This window comes from Haematobia irritans, chromosome 2 (genome assembly GCF_050003625.1).
Source record: "Haematobia irritans isolate KBUSLIRL chromosome 2, ASM5000362v1, whole genome shotgun sequence".
NCBI lineage: Eukaryota > Metazoa > Arthropoda > Insecta > Diptera > Muscidae > Haematobia > Haematobia irritans.
The window spans coordinates 72,960,435-72,971,953 of NC_134398.1; the positions used below are offsets into that span (position 1 = coordinate 72,960,435).

The 11,519-nt window shown below is 42.2% G+C and overlaps 1 protein-coding gene across 1 annotated transcript; it reads left to right on the plus strand.

Moving 5' to 3' along the window:
• The first annotated feature begins 232 nt into the window (after positions 1 to 232).
• On the plus strand, positions 233 to 2,883 carry LOC142224643 (uncharacterized). Its single transcript, XM_075294423.1, has 3 exons — positions 233 to 897; positions 1,002 to 2,129; positions 2,664 to 2,883. Exons 1-3 carry the CDS (start codon positions 233 to 235, stop codon positions 2,881 to 2,883), a joined length of 2,013 nt encoding a protein of 670 aa, XP_075150538.1.
• Positions 2,884 to 11,519: the final 8,636 nt, after the last annotated feature.

Below are 11,519 nucleotides of genomic sequence, written 5' to 3' on the forward strand. Positions count from 1 at the left end.
TAAAGAAAGAACAAATGAAATACAAAAAGGAAAATTCAATAAACTTTTAGAAAAACAACGAACTGAACTAAACATACGGGTTAATGAAAAATGGTTTGTCAACAAAACCAAAACGGAATTTCCATACGATATAAAATGGCTTCTATCTCTAGGACAAAAGCACGGTCTCCCAACTCAAAGAACAAAATTCCCTTTGTTCAAATATATCGCTGATGGAGAAAATTTAATCCAGATGAACAATGACAAGGAAGAGCAAGAAAAGGCTAGGACAAAATTCGCAACATCGGTAGAGAATCACATTAACAAAATGTCCCATAGTGGAAGAGAAAAATATATTATAAACACAGTGGAACGAACTAAAAAATTTTTAAATGCCAACAAGAATATTTACATACTAAACGCAGACAAAGGAAACGTTACAGTGGCCATGGAGAAGGAAGAATATAAAGAGAGGATGTTAAAAATTGTAGGAGATATGATGACATATCAAAGAGTAAATAAAGACCCCACACAAGCCCTACAAAAGAGAAATAATGAGTTAGTTGAAGAACTTTTCAAGAATAATATCATATCGGAAGCGGAAAAGAAGAACCTTAAGGCAGATAATGTGATAGCACCAAGGCTGTACGGACTACCAAAAATCCATAAAGAAGGATACCCATTGAGACCAATATGCTCTTCGGTTAAATCCCCGTCCTCGGAGATGTGTAAATATGTGGCAGATATTCTGAAATGCTTGACAGTTAAATCTAGATATAATGTTCGGGATTCAGTGCAATTTAGAGATAGGATAAAACACTTGACGATCCAAAAGGATGAGAAATTAATTTCGTTTGACGTAGTATCGCTTTTCCCAAGTGTACCAGTTGACGCAGCACTCCAAATAATAGAAGAAAGGTGGAATGAAATAACTGTGCACACGAATATGACAAAGCATCTGTTTTACTACGTTTCTGTATAGTGGACAATCGATATTTTAAATACGACGGAAAAATATACAGGCAGAAAAAAGGCTTACCCATGGGATCACCAGCATCTCCGGTCATAGCAGACATTTTAATGGAAAAATTGTTAGACACATCTATGGACAAGTTAAAAGAAAAACCCAAAATTATGACTAAGTACGTTGACGACCTATTTGCGATATTAAAAGAGGACGAAATAGATAACACATTAAAATGCCTTAATGAATTTCATAAAAGCATAAGTTTTACGATGGAAATAGAAACGGATAATAAACTGCCTTACTTGGACATACTACTAATAAAAGAAAATGGAAAACTTATTACAGACTGGTATCAGAAAGATACAGCATCAGGAAGAATAATGAACTTCTTTTCCAATCACCCAAGGTCCATGCTAATAAATACGGCCAAAAACTTAGTAAACAGAGTACTGACAATAAGCGATAATAAATTCCATAAAAACAACAGAAAAAAGCTGCAAAATATACTTCAAGAAAATAATTTTCCACCAAAACTAATAAAAGAACTAATTTCATCTTACAAACCCTACTTGGACAAAGAAAATATAGAGAAAGAACCCAAAATTTACAGATCCTTATCCTATGTAAAAGGAATTTCGGAAAGGATAACAAACTCTAACATAGTAGACAAAAATAAAGTCAATATTGCCCATAAAAATTACAATACACTAAAAAACATTTTCACAAAAACTAAAGACAAGACGCCTATTATGGAAACATCTAATGTTATCTATCAAATAACATGTAATGGAGATAACAAAGAACCATGTGACAAAATGTATATTGGAACTACGAAAAATAAATTAAAAACAAGACTGTCGGGACACAAATCAGACATAAAACTCCGCAATAACAACAAACTCCAAAAAACCGCGCTTGCAACACACTGTGCGACAACGAAACATCACCCGAACTTTGACGATGTGAGAGTATTGGAGAGAGAGAGTAGCAACAGCAAAAGATTAACATTAGAAATGTTGTACATTAACAATGTACCCACAGAGAAGAGAATGAACTACAAATCAGATACAGATAACATTGCTCACATATACAGACACATCATAGACAAGACAACTAGATATGCAAGTACTCAGCATCAGAGAAAGCAAGAGGGAAATCAGTGCAATAAAAGTAATAGACGAACGTAGTGATACTACTCTAGTTTTAAGCTTTATGTGTTGTTGTTGTGTTACACTTAAATGTTTTGCATACGTAAGTGTATAATGTAATTCCTTTTGTTTTTCCTGGTCTCCTGATACTTGTTAATTACAATTATTAAAATCTTTAATTATTTATAAAAAAAATTTGTAAACTAAAACCAATAGCTGTTATTACCACTAAAATTATTTGCGATTTTAAAAACAATTTTGAGAAAGAATTTTACATGTCATGATTAAAAATTATCAAACCACTTTTATTATAGATCGACTCCTGATGAAGCAATTCAATGTAATTGCGAAATATTGAAAAATAAAGAAACCAATACATACAAAAAACGATCTCAAGCTTGATTAATTATTTTCTATTGATAATGAAAAAACTTAAATCTAGGGCTTAAAACTAATGGTATTTACAATATTTACAGGCTATATACAAGGTTCACCTAAGTGATCAGGCCTACTGCGCAGTCAAATAGACCGTGTCATCAATATTAAAAGTCCCAAACCTCCTATGGTAGAACAATAACTGTCCGTCTCTATAAAGCCGTCCAGCCTCATCAAGGTCCAGGAGAGCCGCTGGCGGCAAGTTGGCCCTGCCGACAAGACTATCGACGCCCTCCCGAATGTCCAACATGCCAGCCACCATGCTATTCGGTAATGCGTCCAAATTTCGCAAGAACAACAAAGCATCCCTCATCATTACCACATCAATTCGCAACACATTCGCACAATCAATAACAGCCCTCGCAGAGGGATATCTCACCACACCATCATCCATAACAATGGGTCTCATACCAACACACGCTCTCAAGATACCTCTCCCACACTCTAAGCCTCTCCATCTGGGCAGACGAAATGCCAGCCCAAGTGGGGAAGGCATAGGTTATGACAGGTCTCAGTATCTGACTATAGATCAGAAGATTGACCTGTTGAGAGAGGCCTCCCCTCATACATATCAACCGTCGATAAGCAAAATATATCCGCTTGGCCTTCGCCAAGGCATAATCCACATGCCTGCAAAACGAGAATCTTGCATCAAAGACAACGCCAAGGTATTTCAGCGAAGGACCAGAAAATGCAACCATAACATCATCTGCGTAGGCCAGAAGCAAGCCCCTTGCAGGTGGTTCAGGGATATCACTTGCAAAAATGTTATACAGTATTGGCCCAAGGAGCGACCCTTGGGGCACACCAGCCGTAACACATCTCCAAGTTGAAATTCCATCACCAACTCTCACAGCAAAAGAGCGATCACGCAAAAAACTTGCCACTATCCCACACAGACGCTCACTAAATCCAAACCGTTTCATTTTGAACAAGATTCCATCATGCCACACTGAATCAAATGCCTTAGCGAAGTCAAGGCCAACAGCAATCGTACCATACGTCCTCCCTAGAGACCTAACGACATGTGTCGAGAAGACACCCAAGGCGTGAGATGTGGACAAGCCCCGCCTGAAACCGAACTGGAAATCCTTAAAGACCCCATTATCCTCCGCGAACGACCTAATTCTTTCCAAGACTAAAAATTCAAAAAGTTTGCCAAATGCTGACAACATTGAAATTGGTCTATAGCCCGAACACTCATCACGAGAGCCGCCAGCTTTCGGTATTGGAATGACAACTGCCTTTTTCCACGCCTTAGGCAAATATCCCAAATTAAGGCAGTGGTTGAAAAGAACAGCTATAAATCCAAAAACCAAGACACCAGCTCTTTTGATAACAGTATCTGGGATACCGTCCAACCCAGAAGATTTCTTAGCAGGCCGTAATGCCAGGGCCTGTCCGATGTCATCAAGTTTAACAAACCCTCCGTCAGCCCAAAGAGAACGATCCGAAATCATTGCCCCATCAGCAGAAAATGCGCCACAAAATGTTGTCAACGGCGGTCCACGTCCAATACCATCTGCTATCACACCGACATTAATGGCGAAATCATCATCATTCGTATCAACAGGTGCAGACGACTGAAGAAAATCGGCTAAAACCTCTGCTTTGTGAGCATCGACAGTCGCCTGACTACCGTCAGAACAACGCAAAGCACCAACAGAGATTTCAGACGACAATCCAGCAGCCCTTTTCACCCGGCCATACGTCCGATTATCCACCTTAATGCCTCGTAAATAACGTTTCAAACGATCCTCCTCGAACCGTCGAATAGAATCGCCAATGACAACATTAAGTTCGCCAATCAAAGCTCTGATCCCAGATCGCCTCTCAGGATCTGGCGTCCTGCGAGCCGTCCTGCAAAGCCCACGCCGCTCTCGAAGAAATCTCCTATTCCTAATTCTGGGCACAGAATTGTCCACAGCCTCACGAAACACATTCACCAAACCTTCTACACAATTATCAATCTCATTCACAGTGACATTTCTGTCCATCGGCAACATATGCTCAACCAAACCATTCACAAGATGAGATCTGAATCTCCTCACATCCATAATCCAAATATCCAATCCGTTCACGTCTGGCAACCTCATTCACACTCAGAAACAAACAAATAGCCCTATGGTCTGACTCAAAATCCACAGCATCAGCAAGCCCCCCAGGGTTCAGCACAGGGAGACCAGGATAAATCAGAAACAAATCAATAAAAGAGCCAGAAGTGCAGTTTGGCCTGGTTGGCCTATTCGCAGCACAAGCTGCAAAATCCGGTGAATTCAAAAGGAATTCGGCGAGTCTCCTGCCCTTAGAATCCGTCTCACTGCCGCCCCAGGAAGGATGCTTCGCATTGAGGTCAGCACCAATAACTACCTCACCCTCATCATATAAAGAAAAAATACAATCAAAATCATCAATACACAAAGCACTACTAGGAGGCAAGTACAAAGAAACAAATGATATGATAGACCCATCACTCAACCAAACTTTAACAGCACACGATTCAACCATCCCAGAATTAAACACAATTTCACAACATCTGAAGTCATCTCTTACCAAGACAGCCGTCCCTCCTCCAGACCGACTTTGTCTATCCCGCGAAACACTCGATAACCATCGATGGCAAATGTATGAGAGGCCGAAAGTTTATGTTCCGCTAAAAGCAAAACATCTGGCTTTCGTTCTCATAAACATTGCCAAAAAATGTCTCCTGCTCAAGGATATGCAAGAGTTGACATTCAGAAACACACACTCCAATTCACACATTCACAAGTACACGCATCATTGCCACGAGGGCCTCATTTTCACCTTTCTGTCTCACCAAACTTTCATACTGTGGAGCAAACTCCCTCATTCTGGCAAACACTCCAATAAAATCCCCACCGAAGACACGCTGACAGGCGTCGGACATGTCAGGCTTACGACTCGAGGCACCTGATGAGGGTACCCCCTTCGTAAACCAACGCTACTCCTGACAGCGTGGGGGGGGATTGGGCGCGCACCCAGGGCAGCAGCATATGACATGCCAGCAACGCGTTCAGATTTGGCTTTTGCCTTTGCTTTTTCTTTACGCTTTGCAAGCGCTGCCATAATTGCCACCCTGCGTGGGCACTCCAAGGAGCCAGCCGTATGCCCCACAACGTCACAGTTAACACAACGCACTCAGAAACCACACCAGAAACTGGGTCAATAACGCCCTGAGCGGCAATCTCTTTAGGGGGGATATGGCAGTCCCCTTGTTCATGAGCGCCCCCACACTTCACACAGCGAAGAGGCATACTGCAGTTCTCGGAAACATGACCAAACCGTTGGCAGCGGAAACATTGGGGAGGACCCCTTGACTTGTCCTTAGTGAACCGAACTACACAATTGAGGACTGTCCGTAACTTGTACAGCTCCTCAATATTACTAGTTCGGTCCACTCGCAGAACCCACTTGTCCTCAGCAATATTTCTGAGACTCAAAATATTGAGTTTGAACGTGATTTTCTCACCTGAGAAAAAATCCAAAATCTCCTGTTGACTGTACTCTTCTGGGAGTCCGTGAAGGACAATGGTATATGGCAAAACACACTTTGGAGTATGAGTGTGGCCCAAATACTTCCGTTCCTTAAAAATTGCGGTGACTTTTTCAAAATTTGTCAAACCCTTCACTCTAACATTAACTACCCCTTTTCTTACCATCTTAATCTGGAAGTCACCGCTCCTCAAAGTCCTATTTAAAATATTCGCTATTTCTTTAACACTAGCATCATACAAGGTTATTGCTGGCATCATTCCATCGGTGTTGATAGTCTTCTCCTTTCGGCTATTTTCATTCGGGTTACTTGCCACATTTTTCTTTTTCTTTTTGCCTTTTGCAGCTGCTAAACTGGGGAACTGCTCATCTTCATTTCTTGAAATTGGCGCCTTGGGGATAGCACCAGTTGAGGCCTTTTTTGTTGCTCCCGTTTCAATTACTGTCCTCGGAGCTATTGTTGCCGGCGGTGCAACAATTTTCTTCATCGCAGTGTCGGGGACTTCGGCTGCCCCGACCGACAAATCATCAATTATCTCGTCTGAGATCATCTCCATGTCATTCCCATTATTTATATTTAAGGGGAAATTGTCATGAGTGACTACATTTTCAGTGCGACTCAGTGCCTGGATTTCAGCTCGTAGTCGAGTATTTTCTTCGACCAAATTCGCAATTGTTTTGTTCAGCTCAGCAACAGTATCATTGAGCTGTTCAACAGCTAATTGCAGTCGTAGCTTCTCATAAGGCGACTCACGACCAGTCGATTTCTTCTTGCGTTTGCGTCTCTCACGTTCAATAATACGTGCTTCTTCAGAGTTAATACTAGCGTCAGATATTTGACTACTAGCCTGCTCGCTTGCAAATTTCTCGTCCATGACTTTTTTACTAAGCCCTTGACCGCTGTCCATTTTGACTAATGGACACTGGAAAATTTTTCAAGTTATTGAAAATTTCAATATTTGTTTTCCACTGCCTACTATGTAAATCTCACTTTTACAGGTAAGGTGAGAGATTTCGTACAATTTTTGCTGCCTACTATTTCGTTTTCGGCTTCTCAAAATCGCTGGTAAGGTAAAATATTTTGCACATTTTTTCTGGTGCCTACTATTTTGATTTCGGCTTTTCAAAAATCCAGGTAAACTAACCAATTTAGCCACCAATTTGAGTGGAGTGGACCACCGTCACCAAGAAGAAGGCCAAAAGGAAGGCCGTGGTACTATACGCTGGCCCTGCAATTGATGGAAAGACGCCGGAAGAGGCAAAAAGATCGAGGAAATTGGAAAACGAAAATAACAACGTGAGTAGAGTGAAAAAAGTGTGAACAGTGTTTCGAAGACGGACAATCGCGAGTGTGAAGCTAGGGAAAAACGTGAGTCGACGGAGAAACGCGGAAAAAGTGCCGATTGTGAAAATTTACAATACGAATATTCGCGAGTTCGGTGAAAACCTAAAAACGTTGCTAGGCCATGACAAATTTACTTTGTCATTGCTCGGGCGTAATGGAGCTAGTGTTCGGGTCTCGACTTTAGAAGAGCATTCTGCTATTTTAAAGTTGATTAAGGAAAAGGCTATCTCTGCGATAACCTATTCCCCGAAAGGACAGGCTCACTCGGTCGTGATAGAGGGCTTGTCGTCATCGTTTATCGATGGTGATGTGAAGAGTGCATTATGTGCTCTTCCCATTAACATCGTTATCAAACGCGTCGTGAATCTAGGTGAAGGCAAATGGCTTATTCACCTAGATAAAGAATCGGATATCGTCGCGTTATACGGTGTGGAAAGATTGCTAAGCCATCGTGTCTACGTGAGAAAAGACACGAAGAAGGGCTTGAATGCTTCAATTGCCAGAGGTACGGACATACCGCGAACGGTTGCAACATGCCTTACAGGTGTGTTAAGTGCGCGGGCGAACATGGTGCCGGTAAATGCACCATACCTAAGGGCGTTTCGAAACCGCGCGTCGTGGCTGTTAGGGACAGTAAGACAGGTGAGGTTAGCATGCAGCCTGAGTTCGTGCTCAGGTGTGCAAATTGTGGAGTGAGCGGTCACTCGGCAAATTCAAAGAATTGCCCTTACAGGCAATCTTTAATGGCTAAGCAGGCTGAGGGGAAAATCCCAAAGCCAGCCTCTACAGCCAACGCACGTGTTGCGGTCATAAAGGACAGCAACACAGGTAGGTCAGGTAGTAACAACGTTCGCGCGGGAATTTCCTACTCGACCGCGGTAAAACCACGTGCAGCTGTTACCACAGGTAACAGAGGTAGCAACGCCTCGTCGACCCTTACATCGACAGCTGGCTTGTTTGCCACTTTTGATGAAAAGTGTCGCGAGGCGTTTGGCAAGGATTTCCTTGCCTGTGCAAGTGTGTTGCGTCGACGTATGGATGACGTAAGAGCATAAATCACGAAAGGGGACATCTGCGGCGCTATGATGTCTGTTGTCGATTCTTTATGCGATGACTAGGGAAATGAAAATAATCTTTGCAAATGTCAATTCAGTGGTATCACGACTGAAGAGACATTATCTAAAATTATTTTTAGATAGGCATTGTCCTGATGTCATGCTTATGGCCGAACATAGGCTGAATTCAGGACACGTGTTTGATATGGATGGGTATTCGATATATACCCAGATTAGGCGCGAACGCTCAGGGGGCGGTACGGCCGTGTTAGTTAGAGATTCGATTAAAAGCGAACGATTTGAAATAGAGTTAGGTTCGATAGAGGGAACGTGTGTAAAGATACATAGAATGGACGGTAACCATCTCTATGTTATCTCGTTATATTGTGCGCCAAATGCAAATTTCGTTGCATCAGATTTGGACACAATAGCATCATTGGCATCAGCCAATGATGTGGTCGTCGCGGCTGACCTCAATGCCAGAAATGTTGACTGGGGAGGAAGCACGACATGCGCTAGAGGCCGGTTAATTAGGGATTTTCTGTTGGGTTGTCCTGATTGAGGGATAATTCCAACAGAAGGACCAACAAGAATCGGTAGGAGCACCAGCTCTTTTATCGATATTTGTATGGCATCTGCTGGAATAATTGTTCCCAATGCCAATGGTCAAATTAGGACGTTAGACTATGAGTCTGACCATAGAGCCCTAGAGATTATTATCTCTAGTGGCGAAACGGTTGATAGGGAACGCGAATTAATTTATAATTTTCGGCGTATGGATAGGCGACGTTTTAATCGGTCGTTGAATAGGGCATTAGTTGGGTTGTCAGCTGCCAGTGGATCGAAATGCGACTTGCTCAGAAATTGATGCTTGCATTGATATTATGGGCGAGGCATTTCGTGAAGCAATGGATGCATCTATTCCCAAGATTCGTCCTGGGATAGAGGCCCAAGACAGCTGCCACCTCATGTCCTCGAAATGATCGCTCGAAAGAAGAGGCTGAGAAGAACTCTTCATAGAACGACTAATCCTTTGAGGTATGATATACTCAAAGCGGAAATTCGCGAACTAGATTCGGTGATTAGTTCGGCTATTAGGGACTATGAAGAAGAGCGAAACATTCGCTTTCTTCGTAGTATCCGCGTTAATGATAGGGTATATAGCAGAGTTAAATCTGCTATCGGTTTAAATCGAAAAACGTCAATTCCTGATTTGAAGACAGATGATGGATTGACGATTTCGCAGGATTGCCGTAAAGCTGATCTCTTGGCCGACGTGGTACAAGGCGACTTAGCTGATGTGGCCGATCGGGGAATGCCGATTGACACAACCGTTAGGGAAAATACTTTTCCCTTGGTTGATAGAAATCCCTTAGTTCACTTTTCGCCGTTTCTTACGGCTGATGGTGAAATAAGGGACGTTAGTGCGAATAGAAATAGGTTCGTTTCGTGTGAAAGGATTAGGACAGCTTTGAGATCAAGAAAAAATCTCAAATCTAGCGGCGAGGATAAAATTCCTGATGTGGTGTTAAGGAAAACTGACCACCACACATGGACTTTTCTCGCGATTCTATATAACCACTGCTTGAACATTGGTTATTTTCCGGCCTTATGGAAAAGGGCGATCACCGTCCCCATCCTAAAGGCAGGAAAAGATCCAACGTGCAGTAAGAGTTATAGACCGATTAGTTTACTGTCATCGCTCGGTAAACTTTTCGAGTATTTCATACTCGACGGTATTAGGGAGACGCTAGATGATAGGTCGATCTTGTCTGATAGCCAATTTGGCTTTAGACAAGGCCTCTCCACAACACATGCGCTGACTGTGCTCGGTGATCATGTGGTTAGATCGCTCAATAGACGTCGCGTGACTATCGCCGTTAGTCTCGATTTCTCTAGGGCATTTGATAGTGTCTTGCATGATGCTCTCATATACAAAATGAGAGTATTAGGCTTTGATACTAGTTTATGTAGGATCGTCGCGGACTTTCTTAGGGACAGGACATTTAGGGTTAGAGTAGGCGATGACTACTCTAGCGATAGGGTTGTAAGGACTGGTGTACCCCAGGGCTCTTTACTGGGTCCAGTCCTCTACAACATTTTTATTAGTGACATACCGCAACCACCATCTGGAGATTTACTCCTGATATATGCTGACGACATATTCGTCGCAGCATCAGGAGCAGATGCAGCGGTTGTCAATGACAGATTGAATCAATACTTGGGTGAACTATCCACATATTTCGATATGTGGCGACTAAGGCTTAATGTGGACAAGTGTGAAGGTGTGATTTTCAAAGGCAATAGGCGAAACTTGTATCCTCGCTCTAGAAGATACGAGCCAGCCATTGCAATTGGTGATCGTACCATTCGCACTTGTGAAAGCATTAAATACTTAGGCGTGATTCTCCAAGGCAGATTTGATTTTGTGTCGCATATTAGCTATCTTCTTGACAAGGTTAAGAGGATGTTCTTCTTCTATTTGAGCGTCTTTCGACGCTCAAATGGCCTGAGTAAGGAGGTGAAACTATTGATTTATCGACAAATCATTAGGCCAATCATCGCTAATGCTTTTCCAATTTGGTATGGAATTTCTTCACACCAAATGGAATTACTCAGGATATGGGAGAGAAGAATTTTAGCTTCTTGTGTAGGTTTAGTGCCTGTTAGAGGAGAGGATGGTGTATGGCGGAGACCTTCCAACCAATCCATCTACGACTCTGCAGAGATTGATAGGATTGATGTATTTCTGACTAGAAATGCATTAAATTTTCTAAAGGGTGATTTGTTAAGAGCTTGATAACTTTTTTTTTTAAAAAAACGCATAAAATTTGCAAAATCTCATCGGTTCTTTATTTGAAACGTTAGATTGGTCCATGACATTTACTTTTTGAAGATAATTTCATTTAAATGTTGACCGCGGCTGCGTCTTAGGTGGTCCATTCGGAAAGTCCAATTTTGGGCAACTTTTTCGAGCATTTCGGCCGGAATAGCCCGAATTTCTTCGGAAATGTTGTCTTCCAAAGCTGGAATAGTTGCTGGCTTATTTCTGTAGACTTTAGACTTGACGTAGCCCC